The 25,932-nt window shown below is 48.5% G+C and overlaps 1 protein-coding gene across 3 annotated transcripts in view; it reads right to left on the bottom strand.

Annotated features, from left to right (window-relative positions):
* ABL1 (ABL proto-oncogene 1, non-receptor tyrosine kinase) overlaps positions 1–25,932 on the bottom strand; it is a 135,398-nt gene that overhangs the window by 3,715 nt on the left and 105,751 nt on the right. For 2 of the 3 annotated variants that reach the window (XM_045883353.3, XM_045883357.3), the window contains exons 2-10: positions 25,715–25,888; positions 24,844–25,139; positions 16,928–17,200; positions 9,644–9,728; positions 8,612–8,789; positions 6,655–6,839; positions 4,200–4,352; positions 2,580–2,669; positions 2,077–2,241 (exon numbers count right to left, since the gene is read on the bottom strand). In XM_045883353.3, coding sequence (XP_045739309.2) covers positions 2,077–2,241; positions 2,580–2,669; positions 4,200–4,352; positions 6,655–6,839; positions 8,612–8,789; positions 9,644–9,728; positions 16,928–17,200; positions 24,844–25,139; positions 25,715–25,888 — 1,599 coding nt within the window. Of the gene's footprint in view, position 1; positions 198–2,076; positions 2,242–2,579; positions 2,670–4,199; positions 4,353–6,654; positions 6,840–8,611; positions 8,790–9,643; positions 9,729–16,927; positions 17,201–24,843; positions 25,140–25,714; positions 25,889–25,932 lie in introns of those variants that run through there. The other variant, XM_045883358.3, reaches the window with a different exon arrangement.

Here is a 25,932-nt window from a genome sequence, read left to right as displayed (position 1 = left end):
ACATAGTGGGAAGAGTTTTCACAACTCCAGACTGGAGGCTCCTTTGTGGGGGGACCCTGAGGCTGGCCCCCTGTTCTCTACAGAGGAGCAGCCAAGGGTCTGGGCGCTGGTAGGCCTGCTTGTGAGCACCGGCTCTGCCACTCCCCAGCCTTGGCCTGGGCGAGGGACGCCTCTGCGTGCATCCTCCGTTCTCGCATCTATGAAACGGAGGGGAACAAAACACACCCGTAGTGTTGTTGTGTGAACATAATGCAGTGAGCGTAAAGCATTTGTCCCAGTTATTGGCACATAATTTCTCACTAAGTGTTGTCACCACTGTTAATATTATTAGGAAAAGCGTAGGTCTCTTTTCTGTGAAGACACCAGCACAGAAAGCTGGGCCCCCCATCCCTGCCCTGGGGCTTGACAGCGCAGAGCCCCCCAGTACCACTACCTAGCATGCAAAAACCACGACAGGGCTGAGCAAAGGGTCAGGCCCCATGCCTCTCGGACCTGCCAATCCATGTTCTTAGGAGGTGGGGTTTGAAGGGAAGGGGCCGCGCACCACAGTGACAATGGGCTGTTATACTTGGCAAACAAGAAGGAGTGACCTTTACAAATTTTTAAATGGGCATTCTTTATATATGAATAGTAACTCCTAAGAAATCTTTCTGCTGTTGCCAAGCTCCCGGCTAGGGAATGACAGACTTCTCCCTCAGAGGGCAGCGGCTTTCTGTCAGCACCCAGAGCAGCACAGAGGACGTCCACAACCGGAGCAGAGCTGCAAGGGGGCACCTGTCAGAACACCAGGAGGCACACAGGACACCTGACTCAGAGGAAGCCGAGGACCTCCAAAACTTTAATCCAGCGGAAGAAGTTGAAGAATGTGAAATCCTAATGAATTATGCACAGCTCTATTTCAGTGCTGAACAGCTAATTGACACTCCCGACTCACCATGAGATTACATATCAAAATACCCCTCAGATGAATACTGACGGGCATAAATGAACATGGTTGCTGATCACTAGGTTTTTAATAAGCCTCAAGTTCCCACAGCGGCCTCTCCCCATCCCGGGGAGAGCTCAGCCACCTGAAATCATGACAGCTAACAGAAGGACAAAGGTCCAAACTGCTGGACAGTCTATATGCCACGGACTCCAAAGTGGGTGAGCAAGACGACCCAGGGGGGTGTGGAAAGAAAGCATTATAATAATGTGGATTTTTTAACGTAAACGTTTACGTCTAAGTGCACGTTTTTGGTGTATTTTATAATACACATGTCTGTGTTAGTACGTATATATACTTAGGCTGCACATGTGACTTTTTTTTTAAACGAATATGGGTGCACAACAAAAAAAATTTGGGACTCCTGATATGGCTAAACATCTCATTTTTCTGGCTTTGTCCTGCCCCTTCCCACTCATCTGTGGTCCATCAGAGCATCCCCCAGGAGCCTCTACAAACCCAGATTCCCGGGGTTTTGCTGGGAGAGTAGCAACTGCTACATCAGGGCAGCCGAACTCAAAGGAGAGCAGGGCACAGGGGAGAAAGGAGGTCAGTGTCTGCGGGCATGATTCCTCCTGACGCCTGAGACCCCCGGGCACCATCGCCCCTCCCCCGCACGTCTAGGCACAGTGGCCGACAGAGTCTTTTCTCAGAGACCATGCGTGGACACCAGCTCTGTGCCGCGGGTGTCTCTTAGCTCCATCAGTTCCAGTGAGCTTTTCGTATCAGTGCTTTCACAACAAGCTGCTCATCGTTTGGTTCAATATTTATTATTGTTCTATCTGCCCTGCAAGAGCAACCACAAATGCTGTGAATAATACATGAAAAGCCGAGTCTGTTCTCAGTTGGTTTCATAAGCACCTGTGCCTACCTGACCAAACTAACCGCTGAAGCCAATGGTTCCTAATGATTCCCAGAAGGAGGGGCAGGATGCTGTGCAGAGAGGAGAACCTTCCTCTTTTCAAAGCTGGATCACTAACGAGGAATCTGCCTGCCCTTCTATGCAGGTTCCCTCGCTGCTTCCCATCTGCCTGCACTGGCCCTGAGGATGTAGACTCCTCTGGGTGTCTGGTGGGGCTGGGGGGACATACCGGTCTCTCCTGGGCCCTTGGAGTGGGGCGTCTCAGGCACATCAGTGGGGTCTTTGTGCTCCGCAGCTTTCCTGGAGGTTCTTGTCTTGGTGGGCAGCTCTGGGGCCTGCAGCAAAGTACTTGCAACCCCTCGCACACCTTTTTTCCCCAGTTCCTTTTCCACTTCTACGAAAACAAAACCAAAAATCAGTGGCCATCAGTAATGGTGTCAGTTTGATATGCTGGTGTTTTTTGTTTTTTTTCTCCTCAGGCAAGAGTGGTCATCCACGCAAAGTTACAGAGAAGAGATACAGATGCTGAGAAGACCGCACTCGGTACTTTTCAGAGTTGGGCATGGCTGTAAGACAGCTCCATGCTCAACACTTCTGCCCAGTTCTCTGGTCTCAGAGAACTTTGCTGGTCTGGGCTTTTCTAGCAGGAAGTGAACTAAAGGGCCTGGCTGTCCCTTCCATCCTGACCTCTCACCCCACTGCTGCAGGCACCCCCAGGAATGGGCACTTTACCATCTGATATGCTGGATTCCTGGAACATTGTCTCAAAGGCTTGGTGGATTTCAGCAAAGGAGGGCCGGTCAGAGGGATTCCACTGCCAACCTGGACGGACGAAACCCAGTCAGACCATGCACGGGGCCCTGCTAACAAGTTGGGGGCTAGCAATTCTCAAGGAAAGTCTGGTAATGAAAGAAGCACCCCTGGGGTGCCTGGGTGGCTCAGTCAGTTAAGCATCTGCCTTCGGCTCAGGTCATGATCTCAGGGTCTTGGGATCAAGCCCTGTGTCGGGCTCCCTGCTCGGCAGGGAGCCTGCTTCTCTCTCTCTCTCTCTACCGCATTCCCCACTTGAGCTCTCTCAAATAAAATCTTAAAAAAAAAAAAAAAAAGCATCCCAATCCTGCTAACCATCTTTTGCTGTGACAAGCTAAAGTGACAAATGTCACTGTGTCCTATTACAGACATTAAGAATTCGAAAAGACTTTAGATATTGGCAGGAATATGGATTGTAAAACCTCAGAGAGACGTGACAGCAAGAAGTACATTTATAAATCTTTTCCCCGGCCCCACTCTAGCAAGTGCAGAGAATCACTAAGTCAAATAAACGGCTTGCCTTCTATTTTACCCTTACTTCTGGGTTATCAAAGTCTGAAATCCTCATCAGTAAAGAAATGTTAATTAAAACAAGATTAACATGAGGATTTATTTTTTTAAGTAGGCTCCATGCCCAGTGTGGAGTCCAATGCGAGACTTGAACTCACGACACTGACATCAAGACCTGAGCTGAGAACAAGAGCTGGATGCTTAACCAACTGAGTCACCCAAGTGCCCCAAGATTAACGTGAGGATTAAGGACTGATGAAGCCCCATGTTGGCGAGAGCACAGAGTTACTCTCCTACACTTCTGGAGGGAGTATAAATTGGTACACCTTTCCTGGAAAACAATTTGGTAAAATCAAAATTTAAAATGCAAATAGCCCTTTGAACCAATGGTTCAACTTTTAGAAATCCCAGCATAATGCACGGAGGTATACGTAAAAGGATGTTCATCCTTGTTTTGTTTATAATGGCAAAAGCCAAACAAATGTGCGAAACCACCAAATGTCCACCAAAATGGGACTGGATGAATGAATAAATCATTTAATGGGAAGTTAAACAGCTATATAAAAATAAGGGAGTGGGGAGAGGGAGAGACGTCTTTGAAATATGGACACAAAAGATACGCCCATGTGCAAAAAAAAAAGTTGAGGGAATGATTTTATATATATAAATATATATATATAATAAAACCAACTAGATAAACATCACCCGGAGTATTTACCTACTACAGCAGAATATTTGGAGGTAGGGCCCAGGAATTTGTATTTATTATTAAGAAATCCAAGTTTGATACCCATCAATCCCATTTTTGCATTAAGAACAAGCCAAAAAAAACCCTCACATATAAACACTATGTATAAACAACGTGCAGAGAAACAAGTCTGAGTCAGCATGCGCCTATCTGCTACACTGGCTGATTCTGAAAAATGTGAATAAAGGAAGGGGAGGACTACTTCACTCTGGGAATATACTCCTGGACGGTAATTTCTCACAGCGCCCACAAAGAATTTTTAGAACTGGCTGGGGAAAGCTCACATGCGCGCATCAGTTCGTAAACCTTCTCCGGGCAGCCTTCCGGGCGCTCCATGCGGTAGTCCTTCTCTAGCAGCTCATACACCTGGGACAGGTCAATTCCCGGGTAAGGCGACATGCCATAGGTGGCAATTTCCCAAAGCAATACTCCAAAAGCTATAAAAAAAGGGAAGAGAAAGCTGGTTCAAGACGTATGAAATTTAACTATCGTTCATTTAAAATTGGTTACCTATGCAATGGACATTAGAAGTTACACCCTCAGAAGCAAGCCAGGCACATTTTACTGGGCTTAATGACCAAGAGCCCAGGACAGGATGAGATGGTAACACCCTGCCCCTTCCAAAACGTGCCAGAGGGGAGAAGAAACTGGGTTGATCGGCCCCTCCAGTGTCTCTGAGGTCATGTGACCACCTTGCTGGGATTTATGGTAGAGGGCACCTAGGGCTGGAAGTCGGGAGGCCACTGCTACTCCTAGCTCTGAGACCAACTAGCTCAGTGTCTAAGACAAGCCACCTCTTTCTGGTGTACAGTATCATCTCCAAGGCCCCTTCTGACTCCAAACATTTCATAAAAATCATATAAAATCGGGGTGCCTGGGTGGCTCAGTCGGTTAAACATACGACTCTTGATTTCAGCTCAGGTCATGATCTCAGGGTCATGAGATCGAGCCCCGTATGGGGCTCCATGCTCCATGTGGAGTATGCTTGAGATTCTCTCCCTCTGCCCCTTCCCCCACTCATGTGCATGCTCTCGCTCTCAAAATAAATAAAATCTTTAAATAAATATTTGGAAGTTTTGAAAGCCCAGATTATAGCCTTGAAATTCCAGATCTCATTAAAGGGACCAGGACTTCTTGGAGAAATGGGTGATTCAGGTCTAGGGCAAGGAATGAACGTGGAATATCTTTATCGCTCTAGACAGCACAGATGCTATTAAAGACTACAAGGGTCTTGTCAAAACCAGGAGCAATCTGAAGTTCCCATTGGCCAAACAAGAGACAATTGGAGTATCAATAAGGAAAAGAACTACAGTGGATTAAAATATATGCAAACATGTCATACACACACACACACACACACACACACACATATCTCATAATAGTGTCACAAAAGAAAGAAACCCCAAAAATCTACTTGGTCATCACTGGAGGGTATTAAAAAACTGACTCGTTTGTGTGAACACTGGTAGACAACAGCAAGGAAGCTAACAATGATGCTGTCTTTCCCAAATGAACTGTATACTAACCCCCCCCCTCCCTTAACCAAACAGTAGTGAAGGTTTCTTCTTACAGAAGTACTAAGCTAACGAGTGAATGAAGAGTGACAGAATGAGAGAAGCACCACTGGGTAACCCCTCATAAATGAGTGGATCTAGGCACTGGGTATCAGGACTGCTAAAATCACACAAGAGATGCTGATGAAATAGCACACCACAGCGCATGACGTCGTCCTGCTGAAAGAAGTCAAACCCGAGGATGACCCAGCGGTCCAGACCTACCTGCCCACTTACTAGGAGGGACAGAGGAACACACTAAACCACAGAGCAGGGATGCAGTGTGGGAGACATGGAAGGACACGTGAGAGGGTTTCTTCAACAGACAGACAGCAAGGGCAGTGAAAAGATGGAGCGGAGCTAAGGGACCAGACTGAGGGCGCATCGACCGCCCACCTGGTGTGAACAGTACCCGGATCTCAATTCAAACAGACCGTAAAAGTAGGATTTTTACGACTCAGTTGGAAATGTGAACACTGTATCATGATATTCAGAAATTACTGTCAATTTGAGGAGGAAGGGCAATGTGGTTACAAGAGTAAAAGAGCCATCTTTAAGAGACTCATACTGAAATATTTGTGGACAAAATCATATGCTATCGGGATCTGCTTCAAAACAGTCAGGGTCGGGGGAGGGGGCGGGATAGAGGGTGCAGGAGCGCCACGAGCTGATGGCCGGGAAAGGTGGGTGATGCGTGCGTGGGGCTCATGATGCAACTCCGCCTTCTTCAGTGTATGCTTACTACCTGCCACGATGAGTTCTTTAACAAAAGGTAAAAATACTGGCCCATGAAGCTTCCAAGGGCAATATCCAATTTAAAGCCCAAACCAAACTACACAGCATTCCCTGCTCAGAAGACCCTGGGTGCCTGCAGGGCTGGCTAACTGTCCCCGCAAACCCAAGCAGCATGCTTCGGATGAAGATGGTAAGGTGCGGCGGGGGGGGAGGTGGGGGGGAAGGTAATCTGAATTATTCTGGAAGAAAATGCTGGCTTTTACTTCATTTGGGAGAGAAAATAGGAGTAAAGACTGTGAAGTGGGAAAGAAAAAAATAAAGGATTAAGCGATAAAGAAAAATAAAGGAAGGACTGAGCAAGAGGCAGTGAAAAGGCAAGGACAGCGAGGAAACCGGGAGAAGGAGCCCGCCCTGGCAGCGAGGGCCGCCTGGGGGCAGCAGCAGTCCTTACCCCAGACGTCGGACTTGATGGAGAACTTGTTGTAGGCCAGGCTTTCTGGCGCCGTCCACTTGATCGGGAACTTGGCCCCGGCATGGGCTGTGTAGGTATCCCCGGTCATTAACCTGCTCAGGCCGAAATCAGCCACCTTCACCAAGTGGTTCTCCCCTACCAGGCAGTTCCGGGCAGCAAGATCTCTGGGAAAAGCAAGCGTTCACCCATGAGTTGTGGCCAGCTTTCCCGGCCTCACGAATCCACCACCAGCGAGTGAAGGCGCATTCCCGACAACTGGGTCCAGTGGCCCGGGGGACGTGTGTGAAACCCCAGCAGGAGCAGCGCTCATCCCTCAGCATCTGCCTGAGCGCCCACCGAGGGGAGAGGCAGCAGAGGGGCGAGTTCATGACCCTGGGCCTCCATTACCCTCATCCCTATGATGAAGCTGATCGCGGCAGCGCCTACTTCTTAGGGCTGTGGTGAGCGGTCATGAGCTAATACGTAAAGTGTTTCCGCTGATGCCTGCACACCTCCGGTCCCCTAAGGGTCTGCCCAGTTAGGACAGCTCTACGCCAGGCAGGGGGAACAAAGGCACCAGCCAGTCCTCAACTTCCATCAGAGGGAGTCTCCATTTGGCCTACCCAGACTTGATAAAGGACAAAATAAAATAAAGCCCACAGCATTTTCCCCCCAAATTGTGTTTCGCACTCTCCTATTTCCTTCTGATGCTTATCCGAGTGTATCCGACAAATTCTCTCCTGTATAATCAGCTTCTTCTCGCCTCCTGATTGTCCCAGGGAGGTGGGAGTCTAATCTCTGGTTCATGGATGTTAACCATGAAATCCCAAGGCAAAATGGAACCGAGGAATGAGAAGAGGCAGCACCTTCAGGCGATGGCTGCCTAAGATAGCCTGATCATCAGCAATCAGACAGAAATTAAATGCAGAAGACTTGTGTGCGTAACAGGATTTTGGTAAAGCATTTTAAGTTCGTGAAATGAAGAAGGAACGGATCTAGCCACGCAAAGCAAACCAGAAGTCAAGAAATCTCAATTTGCAGCCTCAGAGGGTTCACCTTCTTGAGTGACAGGAGCACTGAATCAGGCTCTCACACAGCATAGGAAATCTGTCTTACAAGAAACGGACAGCCCTTCACACATGCTACTCTTATTCCTCACTATCAAATCTCATGTACGGGCTTCATACTTGAGTTAATTGGGTAGGAAAGTTCATAGCGGTGGTGTGGAGAACATCTTGTATAAAAGTCACCAGCAAAGCCCATCAGGCCCTGTCCTGCTTAGGCCATCACTTTGCTAGGAAGCCATTTCCGCCAGCAAGGAATGCGAACACCAACATAATTGTGGCACGCTTGAAGGTCAAAACACTCCAGGCTTCAAAACAGCAAAGCCGCTTAATTTAGAACTACATACACACAGTTCTGACAATCGCGGAAACATCCCTGAACCAGAGGACAGCGAGTTAAGTGGAGAATGAAATGATAATAAAGAGAAAGGAGGGAGAAAACACGCAACGCAAAAAACAAAGCCCGTGCACCAGCTGCGACCGCGAGCCCGTGTAGAAGCCACGCCAGCCTCCCCCGGGGAGGAGGTCACTACTGTTGAGTGCCCGCTTTGCACTCTGCTTCCCGGGGAGCGCTGATTATCAGGAAGGAGGCCTTTGATGAACTTCACTTAGTATTCCACGTAGTCCAGAACGGTGCTGAGGGGAACTATTTCTTACCACAGGGATCCAGTGCTCGGCGGGCCCAGGGTCTAGGCCTGCTGAGTTTGGTCCTGGATGCATGCCTGAAGCCGGCGAGGTCAGGAACCCAGCATCTGCCTTTGGTCCAAGGCCCACCATGTTGCCAGCACTAAAGCGAGTGGCTGAGCCCTAAGACCCTGTAGGCTGGAGATTTTTGTAAAAGGCTGCCGGCCCCACGCTCACTCCGTGGCTCTTCTGCTTCGCCAGGCTCCTACCTGTGGATGAAGTTCTTCTTCTCGAGGTACTCCATGGCCGACGAGATCTGAGTGGCCATGTACAGCAGTACCACGGCGTTCACCTCCTGCCGGTTACACTCTCTCAGGTAATCCAACAGGTTCCCATAGGTCATGAACTCAGTGATTATATAGAACGGGGGCTCCCGGGTACAGACCCCTGCCAACAAGAAAGACATCGAGGGCTTTGGTGTGCTGTTCTGCTCCCGAGTGCACCAACCCCGGCCAGAAAGACAGCATGACAGTAAAGGGCTCCTGAAACCGGTTCTGTCTCTGCCCCTAGGTCTGGGGTCCAACCTCTACCACAGTTCCAAGCACTCAGGGCTTGTGATCACGTTCCTGGGGGAGGGATGTGGCCATGCTCTTCTCTTCCTCTCGGGCACTTGAACCCCAATGAAGAGGCTGCCACCGAGTTCAGAGGCAAAGGTCGGGCACACACGGAACAGCCTACAGCACTGTCCGTTCACCCCCAAAACGGGGAGGTCTGCTTACAGAGTAACTGCAGTGAAGGGACTCTGGAAAATTCTTGTCTCAGAAGCCATTTGAGATTTGCCTTTGACTGCTTTTAGGTATCGATTTAAAATAATAACGTCCTCCCCCCCGCCTTAAAAAAAAAAACAGGGGGGCGCCTGGGTGGCTCAGTCAGTTAAGTATCTGACTCTAGGTTTCGGCTCAGGTCACGATCTCAGGGTCCTGAGATTGAGCCCCTCATTGGGCTCCATGCTGGGTGTGGAAACTGCTTAAGATTCTCTCTCTCTCTCCCTCTGCCCCCCGCCTTAAAAAAAGAAAGAAAAGAGAAAAAAACAAAGTAATAACATATTCTCTCTCTCTCTCACACACACACACCATCCCACATCGGCTTCCTTTTTATCATGGGCTGAATGTTGGCAGAGGACAGATGTCCACATCAGAAATCTTCATGCAGCAAGCCATTCATCTCTTCCTTCACAGCACCTGCACCACCCTGAGAGGGTTTAATGAAAAGGCCCTCTCTTCAGAACTTTGCACACTCACCGAGTAACTGTACTAGATTGGGGTGCTTGATCTCTTTCATTACTGCAGCTTCTTTCAAGAACTCCTCCACCTCCATGGTGTCCTCCTGTGGAAAAAAAGGGGGTAAAGTTGTTTCAGCAAGGACAGTGTTTAAGTGGGAAGGTACAGCTTGAATGGTTAATACAAACTGGAGCTTCGACCGACAACCACCCTGGCCCACCAGTGCCGACCCGCACATTGCACCAGACAGATTCCCTGCAGCCGATCGTCACCCCGACAGTAGAGAGAATTTTCCCCTTTGGTGCTGAACTTGTGAATTCTCACCCAGGGCAATAAATAGATGTTGGGAACTTGCTTCTAGGGGCTGCTATGTAGAGGATATTTCTATTTCCCTAAGGAATAGCTGGTTTCCAAGGAGTCCTAAAACACTGAACATTAAAAAAAAAAAAAATCACCTGAAGAATCAGAAACATACCCAATTAATGGAAGAGACCCTGATGACACAAAAAGATACTATCCTACCAAAGAAGAACCACACCTCAAAATATGATGGAGAATGCTGAACTGCAGAGGATTCTGAAAACGTGGCGTCATGGGGGTCTTAAGGAAGCAATCACCACTACCTACACCAGGTAGATTTACTCAGGTTCTAAAATAATCCTCTGTAGCAGCCCCCCTAACGATGGATTCATGAGGTCACGTTTTAGCAAGTTCACTGTATCTAAATGCCACGAAGAGACAAAGATATTAGCAAATGCCCAGAGCAAACCTGATGCTATTTGCACACTTCCTCAGGTGCTGTGGGTCGAGGCTCAACTCTGGAGTGCTGTGCACCTCGCCCCGCACATGGCGGCTGGCCCTACTACGCAGGAGCCTTCTGTGGCTTGCGTCAGGTAAACCTCTTTTGACTTAAAGAACGGACTGTGCTCTGACTAATCACCGCAACAAGCAGCAGGTGGGGGGAGTGACCCGGTCTGCTGTGAGAGCCCGCTTACAAAGGCCAGCGGGAGAAGCAGGACGCCTCCCTCTGAGTTTCAGCATGGGGTCTAAGTTTGTCTGGAGAGAAAGACTGCACGGCGGATGGGGAGTGATTTGGAAAACCAGACTCGCCCAAGAGGAAAGCTTTAGCAACTTTTTAAAAAAATGTATTTATTTGAGAGAGAGCAAGAGAGAGAGAGAGCGCACGCACGCGCGCACACACACACACACACGTGTGCACATGCAGGGAGGGGCAGATGGAGAGGGAAACCCTAGCAGACTCTCTGCTGAGTACGGAGCCCACGTGGGGCTCGATCCCACAACCGATCATGACCTGAGCTGAAGGCAGACGCTTAACCGACTGAGCCACCCAGGCGCCCCAACCTTATTTTCAATGTGGCACCTTATACCTTATACATCATACCTGCCTCTCCGGGAGACGATGAGCTCACATGTCCTTACTGTGGCATCACCGTGGCCGCGCCATTCCTGCCCCCGGAGGTGGGGAATGCTTCCAGAGGATAGGTCATCCTCTCCCTAGCGTGTGCCTGCTGTGGTCAGTCATGTTTACAAGCGGAGCACGACCGCTGAGGACACGTGTCAGCCCATTACCACTTAGCCCTGGGCTCTGTGAGGTGGAGACTCAAACAATTTACTGCTCTTTAGCAACGGTCAGCTGCTCTAATGTCAATTAAACACTGCTGGTAGTCACCACGTCAAGCTGTACAGGGGACAAGAACTCATTCCTGCCACCGCCCCATTGGCTGTTCAATTCTTCGGAGTCCTCTCTGCTCCTTAACACGCTCAGCAGACCGTGCCGTTCGTGCGTGGAGCGCTCTGATCCGCCAGGTGACACAGTAATGTCAAGGCTGGAGAGCACACACCTGCTGGAGTCGGCGAGTCGATGCTGCTCACTTCAAGAACCTTGCCTGGCCAGCAACATGTTCAAAACGCAGCTCTTAAACAAAGCTTTCTAAACAAGTGGAGTTTTCCTTTATAAAAGTGCCACATAATAAACCACCCACAGTGAAATCATTTCAGAAAGATCATGTGCTCTTATAGCGCGACAGACTCTTTTCTAAAAGAACCATGTCTGGATCTTGAGAGGCGTGGACACACAGAAGGAACAACAGGGCTTTCAAAGGCACCCCTCTCCTCTTTTTGTCTGTCTCGCTCTCCCCTCACTCATACACACGCACATACACGTGTGGACAGTATAAATAATTCCTTGTTTCTTTTCTTTCAGGACCATCAGTGTAAACTTGTCTCCCCCTGGTGGAATCAGGCCTGGTTCAATTTGCAATGGAAACCACGAGCACCATCAGACTTTTGTAGCTGCATTAAACCGCAAACACCCCCGATGCTATCCTGTTCTATTCCTTGACTTTTATTTAAAAACTTTCCATCATCTTTTTTTGAAAGGTCTTCCATTTACGGAGTAAAATAAAATGAACTCCGATCAATGAGGGTGAAGGCAACACTGAGTGAAGGCTGAGTTTCGGCCCTGTCTGTTGGGAGGGTGGTGGGTCAGCCGGGCTCTCCTCACGGGGACTGACCAGCCTGGCCCAGATGCACACGAAGGCCTGGCCAGTATAAGGGCTGGTTCAGAGGGTGGCTCTGAGTTACACAGACCAAGCCCTGCCACTGCGTGGCCATGCCAAGTTACTCACATGCCAGATAAGCGAGGTTTCTCTGAACCCAAACGGGAAGAAGAGCTGCATCTGCCTCGTGGGCAGGACTCCACCAGCGGGACCCGCTTTTACTATACTGAAAACAGGTGATCTCTATGCCTGGGAAGCAGGCGAAATATAGCACTAGTATGAGAGACAGTTAACACTGCTTTCGGTCGTTCTCACAGAGACACATTCTCCGGCCCCAGGATCTCACGGGGGCTTTCTACCCAGCCTAACCCTTTCTGCTCACGGGCCTCCCCCCGAGCGTGGGCAGGCTATGGCGTTAACAAAGAACAGCGTTCGTGTAAATGGCTCAGCATCCCACTGGGGCTGCACAGCCCCGAGTGCCCTTCATGCCTCCCTGAGTCTCAGCAGGGACCATGGCCCCGGAGCAGGGTCCATAGAGAGCTCAGTTTCCACATCTGTCCCTGGTTCTCAACCAAATGTGCGCTGAGCAAGGCTGCCACCACGGTGAAGTGCCAGCCCGCAGCCTGCAGAGAGGGGGCCGCAGAGATGGGGCAGAGCTCCAGAGCCAGGCCGAGGAAGGGGGTTCCCCAACCAGATGCACGAGAAACCACCTCACACTGAAGCCCCCGAGCCCTGGTCCTCAAACTCGCAGGTGTATCTAGCTCACAGGCAGAGCAGAAGCCACTGCAAGAGCGAGCAACACGGCAACAGTGGGCTCCGAGGGCTGCCTCTCTCCCTGGGCACAGCCCCTCGGGGAGTCAGAAAGCTGGAGCACGCGACGGTCCATGCCGCCATGGAGCCCTTCCTTCTCTGCTCGTACAACAAAAACCAAACCCAAGCAGACCGTGTTGGCAAGGACAGGGGCATCACAGCACTCTGCCAGCACTGCTAGTCGAGTACAAATTGGTACACGCTCTTCGATCTAGTGTACTCGATCTGGGAGCTGACCACCAGCACAGTCTCCACACGTCCAACAAGAATCCCTATGGCACAGTCTGTAACAACTGTGCGGGAAAGTGCGGGAAAAAACACAAATGCCCGCTGAAGGCTGGTGTGTGTTAAAATACATCCATGCAGAAACAAGACCACCTTACGTCCACTGACGAGGAACGACTGCCAGATACACGGGTGCCAGGGGGCACAGAGCAGTGTCTAGAGCACGCTGCCGTACGGTTCAGAAAGATACCCACAGGCGGGCTATTTCTGGAAAGTCACAAAAGTCAAGGGTAGAAGATACTATGCGCACACGTTACCTATTTGAAAACTAAAGAACTGAGTACAATTTTAAGTCTTAACATTTTTCAACAATGTTATTTTCCACCATTTCAATGGTAAATCTGTCAGTAGCTTACGAGTCAATCCTAATGCCACTGGATCAACAGCAGTCTTTCCCAAATTCTATGACTTACATGTTTCATGGGGAAAAAAACGGACTTATAAACAAACTTTTGGAATATGGCTCATTTGAAACATGGGGCTTTCTTGTACTGGACAGCTGGTTCTCTTAGGCACATCCCACCTGTCACACTGATAATACACAGGTAGAGGTAAGCCTACGACCTGCTGAATTATGTCAGAACTCAAACTAGCAGTTTGAGCAGTGGGCCTTTGCTTTAATTCTAGTTTCCCACCCACAGAGGTCAGCCTAGTGCACTCCTGTTTCCCCATCTCTTCTGGTCTCAGACCCCAAAGGTACAGGACCCAATGCCTGGTGGATCAATATGGAGCCCGGGCTACAGCAGGGGGGGCCACCTGTGCCACCTCAAGAGGGGCCAGCAACACAAAACAGGTGTGTGTGGGGGGAGCAGATGGAGACTCAGGTGCCCAGCTGGGTCCTAGGGAGAAAGGGAGACCCAGCTGCAGGCTGAGGGGAAGTGAATGTGGGTGGGGAAGGGGATTTCTAAGACTTGTAACTGTGCTTTGTGTATTTTTCATGGTGTGTGAGGAGTAAGAACCGGGGTGACAATTAAGGAAAGAAGAAAGGAGCTGGGCTTTGAGGCAGGCTGCCTGGGCTGGAACCCTGGCTCTGCGGCTCACTGGCTCACGCCGGGCCAGTTACCCCGCCTCCCTCCACTGCGGTTTCCTCAAGCCTACGACAGTGGTGGTGCTGGGCCAACAGGAGGACCCTTCCCTCAGGGTGGTTGAAAGGATTACATGAGGCTACAGATGGAGCACTCAGACCCTGCCGGGCACATAGCAAGAGCTCAATAAACATTAGCCATCACTGTCATTTAGAACCCAACTTCTCCAGTGGAGACAAATGCCCAAAATAGTGACACTAATCTTATTTGACAAGTGGGAAACCTATTGTAGACATGTGCTTTGTGCAGGGGAGGCGGAAGAAGCGGTAATTTATCTAGCAGTTGCTTAGTACCATAATTTGGGTTGACCTATATCTCTAGAATATGATGCATTCCCTTTTCCCTAATTAGCTACCAGCAGGGGTGACGACTCCCAGAAATCCATGCAACCAGATTCTGTATTTTTTTTTTTTTTACCAACCGTGGAACCATAAAGTTAATAAAGCTCTTGGGGAAAACCATTAAAAGTATAATAAAAATACATCATTAATAATACATCATTAGAGAAATATATTCTAAAAGGCACAAAACTTCCAGATAATTCTGCTTCACTGGTGTGAGAACGCCACCACCGACAGAGACCTCCAGGAGGGTCCCTCCTCTGGAATGCCCATCTTCAGTTGCTCAGGAAACACCACCACACCATCGGTGGCTGGGCTGTGTCTTCCCCACATTTCAAGTTGGGCAAACTCTCCCTCTTTCTAAAGTTTTCAAACAAGCCTTTCCTGGATGGAAACCTAGTTTATTTTGTGCTTCTGTTATTCCTTGTTTCATTTCTGCAAATACTGGCAAATGTGTGGGTATTGCCTGGGCCTTTAACAGTTTCTCAAGCTGGTCAAGACCGAGAGCCGGGCCCGCTCTTCGTTCCTGTGCCAAGCTGAGACACTGCAGCACGAGCACATGCCTCTCCCTGGTCTCGCCTGGTCTGGGGGAGGCAGGGCAATGGCTGTTTCGTTTTTTCTAGGGCTCGCCAAAGTAGCCATCTTTGTGAAGCTCCAATCCAATCATCTGTCCATCAAACCCTTCAACGCGCCCCACCGCCTCCAGGATAGCGTCCCAGCTCCTTAGCCGGTTCAAACCCTGTGACTTAGCGCAGGCTCTTCACCCTCCACCTCTGTCCAGGCCTCTGCTCCCCTGGCCAACTCCTGTTCCTCCCCCACGGCACCAACTTGTGGTTCCCTTCGTGCTTTCTCCCCAAGTGGAGCTCACCAGTACCCCACGCCCCATTCCCATGCGGTGTCAGAGCTCCCCGCTCCTGCCTCTGATCTGGCACCTATCACACCACACTGTGGTTGCCATCATATTGCCTATTCCTCCTCCTAGCTACACTGTTCTACCACCTAGACTAGCCTGAAGTGAATTAGTCTATTTTTACAATCCCAGGGTTAAGGCCAGGGTCTGGTGAACAGAAGCAAGGAACTCAATAAATGCTTATTGTGTTTTTAAAAAATCATGTCTGGAAAGTATCCAGAAGTCCCCAAGGTGACCTCAAACCACGTCACCTCCCGCCCCCAACACACAAGATCAGCCCCAAGGACTGATCTAAGGGGGACACAACCAAGGAAAGCCACTCTTGGTTTCTAGAACTAAAGAACGCGATCTTTTCTCTGAAGCGGCACTTTACATCAGCCAGAACCCATAATTCCCACTTTACTGTGTCTCTGAGTGAAGGCAGAAGGGAAGTAACAGAGTCCCTAAAAGGCAAGTGATCTGACTTCACGGGTCTTCAAGCGTGCGCCCCACGGACTCCAGAGAAGCGCGTGCGCACACCTGGGTCCCTTCCTTGCAGTCGTGGATGTTTCCATTCTATGCCTACAGGGGGGCCTCCCCTCTCAGTCTCTGTGCACGTGTGAGTGTAATCGGTTCCTTTTCTTTTTTTTTAAGCAAGTGAAAATAGCGCAGGTCAACACTAGAGGACGCTCTGGCCACAGGTAAAAGCTCAGATCACTTTCGGAAGGCAGAGAGGGCTTGCAAGTGAAACCCTTGCTTGGGGTCCTAAAGATTTCAAAGGACTTCAAATCCACCGGAAAAGTACAAACCCCACGCTTGAGTGGAGAGAGCGAAAGTCCTAGTTAACAAGAATGACCCGATGGTACCTGAGTTTGTAGGAAGCCCTGATGCTTCCTTCATGCCTTTCCACGCCTCCATTTCCAGAGGTCTGCACTCACACTACACAGAATTGGAACCTACTAGGAACACCCAATGCACTTGCCTTTCAAGTCTGCCAACAAAAATCCACAGAAGAGTCAAATGCTTTTTGGTTAAATCCCCTTCTTTAAAAACTTAAGTTTTTTTTCCTCCTTCTCTTAACTCTCAACAGGAAGTGATCCAAATGCCACACAGACAGAACGGAAACCCACGGCTTTAAGAGAATCTTGCCATATAATGAAAACACGTCTCCAAATGACTCATCTTTTTACACCAAAAAACCACAGCACTTCTCGGCTCTCGCTGTATGCAGAGGCACACGGAGTCGGGGCGAGGGACTGAACCCGTTCGAAGAAAGGGACCACAGAGGCCCGAAGAGGCACTTCCTGGGCACGTCACCCCCTCGGACCTGAGTGCAGGGGCAGCAACCCAGGAGGCGGCGCCACCCCAGGGCCTACCTTCAAGGTCTTCACGGCCACCGTCAGGCTGTATTTCTTCCACACGCCTTCGTACACCTCCCCGTACTGGCCTCCGCCCAGCTTGTGCTTCATGGTGATGTCCGTGCGCTCCATCTCCCACTTGTCGTAGTTGGGGGACACGCCGTAAACGGTGGGCTTGTTGCGCTTGGGGGCCGGGTAATGGAGAGTGGTGATGAGGCCGTCCGCCACAGTCGAGTGATGATGAACCAACTCAGCCAAAGTGTTGAAGCGGCTCTCTGAGGAGACGTAGAGCTGAGGGAAACAGACAGCCTTCAGCCCACAGAGCGCACACAAACCCAAACTCCAACAAACCAGCTCTGCTGAGCCTAAGTCAGTGCAGAGCAAAACCTCAGATAAATGGCTCTCCACACAGGACGGAGTGTGCAGAAAATCACTGTGTTGTATTTCTCTACACATGCTGTAATTTACTTGCTGAAGAAGAAAGATACAAAATGTCTCAGGGCCTTTGCATCTGCTGCTCCCTCTGCCTGAAATCCTCCAGCGACCTAATCACCACATGCTTGGTTCTCTCTTACCAACCTGAGCCCGGCGTAAATGTCACGGTCACGGCAGTCACCTGACCTGGTCATCACCCACCACTAGTCATACCACCTCTCTTACTTCTCTGCATTGTACTTACCCTCCTTATTTGCTTATTTACGGTCAACACCTCCTAGAATGTCAGTTTCATGAGAGCAGAGCCCTAAGCGGTCTGTTTTATCCTGTATCCCCAATGTGGAGAATAAGAAATACACAGCACATAATAGGTACTCAATGAGCAGCTACTAATTAAATTAACGAAGAAAAGAACTTGGTACCTATTTGCTGATTGGAAAAGAAAGCAATTTTTAAAAAATAATTGTGCTTATTACCTAAAACCTCTAATTATTATTTATAATTATCCAGAACTACACGGTAATCAGAGATGGAAACCTCTAAACAAAACATAAATCTTCTTCTCATTCTTACACCCTCAATTTGGGCTAAGTAGCATCAGAGGCCCAGACTTGCCGACTCCAGCTGGATGCCCCTGTGGGATGCCCCCGTGGGATGCCCCCGTCAGCGCGCTCCAGGAGTGGAGTGTGGGGGGTGGGGGACTGGAGGGCTGCACAAAGGCCGCACAGCCTCCTCTACCGTGGGGAAGTAAGGAGAGGGGCTTTCAGACACCAGCGCACGCGAGCCTCTCTGAGATCTACAGTGGCCGCAAACCCATGCACAGAGCCCATCCACGTGTCATTCTCGTTGGATGCCCCAGGAAAGGAAGGAGGGAAAGGAGCAAGCTGACAGGCTGACAGAAAGCAAGCGTGGATGGGGACAGCTATCTTTTTTTCTTCTTTTTTGGTTCATTTCAGTGAGGTGGTGAGGGAATGCTTCCTTTGCAAGAAACAATTCCACATTAAAATCCACACAGGACATCTGGGCTCCAGGCAGACAGCAGGTAACCGAACCTACTAGCTCATGAAGGGCAGCCAGCGACTGCGGAAGGTGGGGGAGACATTAAAAACCACAGCTTGCCCTGACTCCTGAGACAAAGGAGGTGTATGTGTTTGGAATGGCGGTGACGCGTGGGGAGGAGGGAGAAAACGGAACAGGATGAGTTGGACTACAGCTGTAGCTACAGTATCTCTATTACTTAAAAACAGAAAAAGGAAGAAAAGGCCTGAAACACACAGCAGAGTGGTTATGGAAGGCTCCATCACTTCCTGTATGTTGGTAATACTAGATAATCAAAATAATTTAAAAGAAGAAAATATTAACAAATACATGAGTTGATCCCACTTATAACCCTCAAGAAGGTAAACAGAATTCTTTCTTTCTTTTTGAATTTTTTGCTTGGGGAGATAATGTAAACAGATTTTTAAAACTCAGGCAAGGCAATGGCAAACTTTGACTTAGAGGTGTGTAATTTATAATCTTTTTTTTTTTTAAGATTTATTATTTATTTGAGAGAGAGAGAGAGAGAGAGCACGCGCACTTGTGTGCACACAAGCAGGGGGAGAGGGAGAAGCAGGACCCTGAGATCATGACCTGAGCCAAAGGCAAACGCTTAACCAACTGAGCCACCCAGGCACCCCTGTAATTTACAATCTTCTGGTTGCAATCCTACTAAAATAAAATTCTGAGCAACCCAAGAATTGTCCAAAAAGACCCCATAGCTCTGGGGGAACTTGTCCCTCTGTTAGATGGTGCCCCTCAGTGGCAGGGCCTTTCGAAGTGAGGAGAGGGCCCATTGGGAGGCCCCACTTACACCTCGGAGTACCGAGGAGAACCTTAGTCTAAGTGAACTGCTCTAGGGCCACACGATGAGTCACGCTTACGACCCAGAGCGAGTGCACCAAGGTGCTGGGAGAAGGTGGGGAGCAGAAGTCAGCACCGCTGAGCCCGCGCTTAGCCCGATGTCCACACACTGACGTACACGCACTCTTGTCAGTGGGCATTGCGGACACGAGTGCGGTTCACAGAGAAGACCGAGTGGGACGTGGGGACAGCCCGTACTCCCACCCCTCTCTGGAAGTCTGTCGTCGTCCACTTACTTCACTGCGGGTGCCAAGTGTTCCAAGCCCTCTTCTTTTGGGGCAGCTCAGCTGCTGGTGTTTTCGCTACCATGGAGTGTAGAGAAGAGAGAAGAACCTCTCCAAGAAGGCATTCCCTGGAATGTGAGCATCCCTCCCACCTCGGACATCACTGGCACAGTGCGGGTGAAAGAGCCCAGCTCACTTGCGGGGCTCCTGGGGCCGGTCACCAGGGAGCAAGGTTCATTACCTACTTCTCCCCGTCAGCTTGAAAGGAGTGCTCTCCAATCCTAGGATCAGAAGGCTAATGGCTCCCCCAAGCCCAAGTTTATGCAGAATTTGTTCTTGGTCTCATCTGATTCCCTCACAGGCTCTCCTGTTAAGAGATTTCAGAGCTGTGGGAGGTTTCACTGAACGGACCTACTTTATCCTTCTCGATAATTAAATTTACAGACCCTGTGACTTAGTTCATCTTTCAACATAAAATTTACATCCCAACACTTATTAAATATTAAAACTACTCTCCGTTCTCAAGGCACCGCACAGCCACCTTCTAACAGTCAAGTCTGCTGGTTTCCTTCTGATTAGTTCTGGGCTTTGAGCATTTTGCTAGTGAACTGGGTAATCTGCATCAGGAATTCCTGGCATGTTCCGAGAAGAAAGTGAAATATGCATTATGAATGGCATGTCATTATGCTATGCACCTGGTTACATAAACACTCTGGGTGCTCAGCCAGGACTGGGCCTCCTCCTGATCATGTAGGAAGCCCAAAGACAGGACTTGTCAAACTCACCAGAAACAGCTTTCCTCCTGAAAGCCCGACTTACTGGCTTATCAGTGCTCAGACCGGTGCCTTCTTCAGCTGCCTCAGTCCCCAGAGTCCCATGCTGGATGTACTACTACTGGTTACAGGCTGCTGGGCCAGGAAGCAACATTACCCTGAGAGTGTCCCACATTCCAGCAGGAGGGCAGAACTTAATGATTAAGCAGTACTTAATAATGCTCGAGGTCTCCTCGACAAGGGCAGGTCAGCCACGTTTTAGCAGGCTTTTCATTGGGATGCCTGCACCTGCCAAGCCACTGTCAGGGTAGGTAAATCTTAAATATTCAAGAGGTTATACAGTTGGCCTATCCTGCCATCTCTGCTAAAGCTTAAGCCCAAATTCCATTCCTGTCACCCTGAACTTGTCACTTCAGCAGACCGTGAAAATAAGTATCACCTGGGAACGTCTTTGAAGAAAAGGAAAGACTCTATCAAGGGCCATAAGTGGAACTTGACAGTGGCATCCCATGAAAGTAAATAAAGTGTAGACACAAATAACCAGAAGAGCTAAATATGATTCAGGCAGCGGGTGGTTGAGAAAAATCAGCCTTTAACTCCACTACGCTGGCAGAAGATTGTGAACTTGGAGAAAGCACTGAGACGACAATCAGATCCCAGGGGATGTGGAGGTTTTCAAGACTATCGAGACTCCCTGGAGCAGCGATGGCTCAGTCTGGTAGGGCCCTTGCAAGAGTCCGGCTCGAAGCTCCCCGAGCCCTGGGCTGACTGACCAGCCACAACGGCTGCTGAAGCTCAGAAACACGACAACAGAGGGAAACCAGGGCCAAGAGGGTGGAGGCAGAAAGCAATCTTTCGGGCCCTTAGAGAAGAATCTTCTAAATTCAGTTGTTTTCTGAAGATTAGCTATTTGAAAATAGGCATTAGAGCTTATGCAATCCCAGCCTGTCCCTCCTACCAACCTTAGATTTTCCCCTTAGAAATCCAAAAAGGATTGCATCAAAGCTCTGCTATGTGAGCTTTTTTCAGTGCCGAGCCACACTGTCTCATGCATTGCTGTAATACCTCCCCCAATACCTCTGATGCTGTTCCACTCATTCCAGGAATATGATCCCACCCAACACAGCCCCCTCAAGTGCAGCTCAGAGAGGCGCCTCTGCAGATGGCCGGAACTGATAACCCCGTGGGCTGAGATGTCTCCAGGTGCTTGGACAGCTGAAGGGAGAGTCTTTGCCAGGGAGGGAGGGAGGGAAGAAGGCAGGAGGCCTAGGACACTTGGATGAGTTGCCCAGTGGTGGATACTGCCTAATCAAATGAGTTCCCTGTGCTCCCCTGGCACATACCAGCTTTTAAACAGAGGGGGTGACGTCCTCATGGGACAACTCTCAAATTCTGTGAATCATGCATCCCACATGCAGGCCCTTGCTCTCCTCCCTCTGAATAGCATTTTGGACCAACCCCCGGCTAATGAGTTGTCAAACTAGATCATGCCTGCCTGAATCTGTTCTTAGGATGCTGGTTAAACAACTCCAGGGAAAAGAAACCATTACCCTGTTCAGTACAAACCTCAACTGATTACTGCAGTGCGGCACGGATCGCCTCGGATAAACAGCACAGATGGGAAGGAAGCAAGCTGTCAGCTCCAGGAAATCACCTCCCTCATGGGCGGTGTGCTCTGGCGTTCTAATTCACGAGAGAGGAACCCTTGTGGGCTGAAGGCAAGGTTTCAAAGGGCCCCCTGCCCTGGAGTACATCCTGCAGAATGGAACAACCTAGCTCCACATCTGGGATAAGAATGAGGACCCGAAAGGCAAGCTGGTAAGGCTGATCTCTAGTCACACATCAGCAAGCGGCCACGCTGGGTACAAAGACCCCTGCCATCACGGAAAGTACCAGATACTAGCAATAAGGACTTTGGCCAGAAGACTTTGAGACATGCGGAAAAAACGAGAGAAGACCATTAAAAAGAGAAATACATGTGCATTTGTGTGGTACAAATGAATGTTTGAGGATAGCCATAAAAATGCCAAGAGGACTACAAGGAGGGGACTAGCCCTACCGCACATTAAAACATATTATATAGCCTTAACACTTAAAAGTCTGATGTCGGGAGAACAGAGAGTAGATCAACAGACCTATATGCATATGTAAATTTGGTATGTTTAAAATATGCAGGAAAATATAAATTTAGTAAATGGACGGGGATCCCTCAAAACATGACACATGTACATTACACATAACAAGAGACCATCTTTACACATCAGTGACAGATGTTTTCACAAGCCTGACAGAGCACTGTTGAGGTGGAGGGGAGATGCTCTCCTGTTTCTCCTGGAAGCTCCATTTCCCACCAGCAACAGGGTGAGTAAACACATCTGCACATTTCCATTGTGTTTAATGTTAACACGATGGAAATTTGTACGTACGATGTACATATGTACATGTACAAGTGTCTATGAAATAAACTTAGTGGATTCTGACCAAAACTTTTTTAAAAAAATGAAACAGAACAGAATGGAATACAAAATACCAGAGTGCATTACATATACTGAGGGTAAGTAGGGCTTCCAGAACCTTTTGTTACTAGTGTGAGTACTAGGTGCTGAGGTAAATGCTTTTATACAGTGTGCCGAGATTATTTTTTTTAATGGTTTGAAAGCTACCTCAGAGCAGCATTATTTGTAACAGCCAAAGATTGGAAACAACCTAAAAGTCGACCTGCAGGGGACTGCTGACATAAATGACGGTCCATCCACACGAGGCTGTCATTAATAAGAATGAGGCAGCTCTAAATGTGCTACCATAAAGCAATCTTCAAAAAATATCATCAGGTGGGAAAAGCAAGATGCAGAACACTGCGGAGTCTGCATCATTTGCGTTTTTAAAAAACATACAGGCGTAGGGATGCCTGGGTGGCTCAGTAAGTTAAGCGTCTGCCTTAAGCTCAGGTTGTGATCCCAGGGTCATGGGATCGAGTCCTGCATCGGGGTCCTTGCTCAGTGGGAAGCCTACTTCTCCCTCTGCCGGCCGCTCCCCCTGCTTGTGCTCGCTTTCTCTCTCTCACATAAATAAAATCTTAAAAAAAAAAAAAAAAATATATATATATATATATATAAAAGCATATACATATACTGGGGAACTCCGAAAGAAACTGGTCACAGGGGTTGCCTCTGGGCAGGGGAATGGAATTAGGAGACAGAATTCTCACTGTTATCTATTTTGTTCTTCCTTTTTTTTTTTTTTTTTAACAATATGCATACATTACATATTAATTAAAAAATACATCCACCATCTAGACCCTGCCTAATAATCCACCCATCTCCACCCTGGATGATGGCACGGTATAGCAGGGTGGACAGCGGGGCCCAAGCCTAGCTCCATCAATCACACACTAGGTGATCCTGGGTAAGAAACCTCCTCCCTTTTAAGTCCCCAACTCCTTAAGGCAAAAATGCAGATCACAGCGACCTCTGCCCTAAGAACCAAAGTGAAGTATAAATGAGAGGATGCCTGAAAAATGTGCCAGCCACCAGGAGGAACCTGGAAAATGTTAATCCCTCCCTTCCCTCCATGGACTCTTGAGCATTGTTCATATAAAGATCACAAAACTGTATATATCAACTCTTTTACAAAACTACAGTTTGGGTTTGGAAATCTACTGGTACAATGTGATCTCATTTGTTTAAAAACTGTGTATTTATGTCCATAAATGCCCGCAGGCACACACACGAATGTGGCTTTATTTACGGGAAGAACACCATGTACCAGACTTATTTTGGGGAAGTGATATTAAGGTGGTCTTTTACTTTAAAAATATCCATTATTGCAGTTTTACTCATTGAAGATGAATTACTATCACAGTAAGAGATTTTTTACAAAGGAAGAATCTTAATACAAGAAGTATGTCCAATACCTAGCAGGTATTCACTTCGTCTTATGAAATAGCTAACAACAAAACTCCAGCAGGACAGGTGGAGAGCCACACCAGGCCCGTGGACTTGAAAATCACGTGATCGGTCCTCAAAAGAATGTCTTTCCTAGGCTAATGGAGTGATGGCTGCTGTTTACTTGAAGATGTTTCCTTCAAAAGCATCTTCCCGAGACATTGGGGAGGGTATGTGCTATGGTGAGCACTGTGAATTGTGTAAGACTGTTGAATCACAGACCGGTACCTCTGAAACAAATAATACATTATATGTTTAAAAAAAAAAAAAAAAAGAAGATAGCAGGAGGGGAAGAATGAAGGGGGGGAAGTTGGAGGGGGAGACGAACCATGAGAGACTGTGGACTCTGAGAAACAAACTGAAGGTTCTAGAGTGGAGGGGGGTAGGGGGGTGGGTTAGCCTGGTGATGGGTATTAAAGAGGGCATGTTCTGCATGGAGCACTGGGTGTTATACGCAAACAATGAATCATGGAACACTACATCAGAAACTAATGATGTAATGTATGGGGATTAACATAACAATTAAAAAAAAAAAGCATCTTCCCCGTTGAGATTTGTCATGATAACTTCTTAACCCCAGCAGCAGGAGCTCTGGGTCCTCCTGGCCAAAGGCTGCCACCCCCAGCCCATCAGCTCTCCCGACTAGGATCCCCTACCTTGCCATCGGAAGCAGTGTTGATCCTGTAGTGGTACACCCTCCCTTCGTATCTCAGCGAGATGGACCTCTGGCCAGGACTGCTCTCGCTCTCCCGGACCAAGAAGCTGCCGTTGATCCCACTGCTCAGCAGGTATTCAGCCGCGTTGCGGGACACGGGCCCGTGATACCAGGAATGTTTCTCCAGACTGTTGACTGGCGTGATATAGTTGCTTGGGACCCACCCTTGGCCATTTTTGGTTTGGGCTTCACACCATTCCCCATTGTGATTGTAGCCTAAAACCCGGAGCTTCTCACCTTAGAAGAGGAGAATCAAATCAGACATCAGCTTTAAAGGCTGGCTTCGTTCATTCCCATTTATTCTTATAGGATTACTAAAAATCTCCAAATTCCTAAATACCTACTTCCCTTTAACAAATCCACATAAATATATGCATTTATAAGTGTATATAAAAAGAGTATACGTTTATATATGAAGCTTCCTGTTTGTACTGAATATAAGAGAAATACAGAGCCTCAGTTTTTCATAAATCTATTATGTTTATTCAAGTGTTCTATTCCTAACATAATGAAGTTTCTTAGGGAAAAAATACTTTTTCTTTAAAAAAAAAAAGGGCATTTTCAGTGTTTGGTCCAGGCTTTTTTTTCACTACGACGCTGTTTTTCCTAAGGACTGCTGTATAGGAACTCTTCTCCTTAAGGAAAAGTAGCTCTCTTATAAAGATGCTGAGTGTTTTTTGTTTTTTTGGATGCCTCTGCATTCCAAACTTTAAAGCTGCTCTTTCACTAGGCAAAGGGGTAGCCAGTCAAGCCACAGTTTCCCCTGATTTCTGTCTCTTGCAAGCACCAGCGGTGGTCCACAGCCCTTTTACCTTTAGTTATACTTAGGGTGTTGTCCCCACTGGCCACAAAATCATACAGTGCAACGAAAAGGTTGGGGTCATTTTCACTGGGGCCAGCAAGAAGGTTTTCCTTGGAGTTCCAACGAGCTGCTTCGCTGAGACCTTGGGGCTCAAAGTCAGATGCTACTGGCCTCTGAAGGGCTTCTGGAAGACAAAGGGGAAACAGAAGAAACAGGAAGAGTTGGGGA

Source organism: Mirounga angustirostris, unplaced genomic scaffold (assembly GCF_029215605.1).
Source record: "Mirounga angustirostris isolate CCGP_5_RB_7025 unplaced genomic scaffold, mMirAng1.0.hap1 SCAF_15, whole genome shotgun sequence".
NCBI lineage: Eukaryota > Metazoa > Chordata > Mammalia > Carnivora > Phocidae > Mirounga > Mirounga angustirostris.
This window is presented reverse-complemented; position numbering and strand designations above follow the sequence as displayed.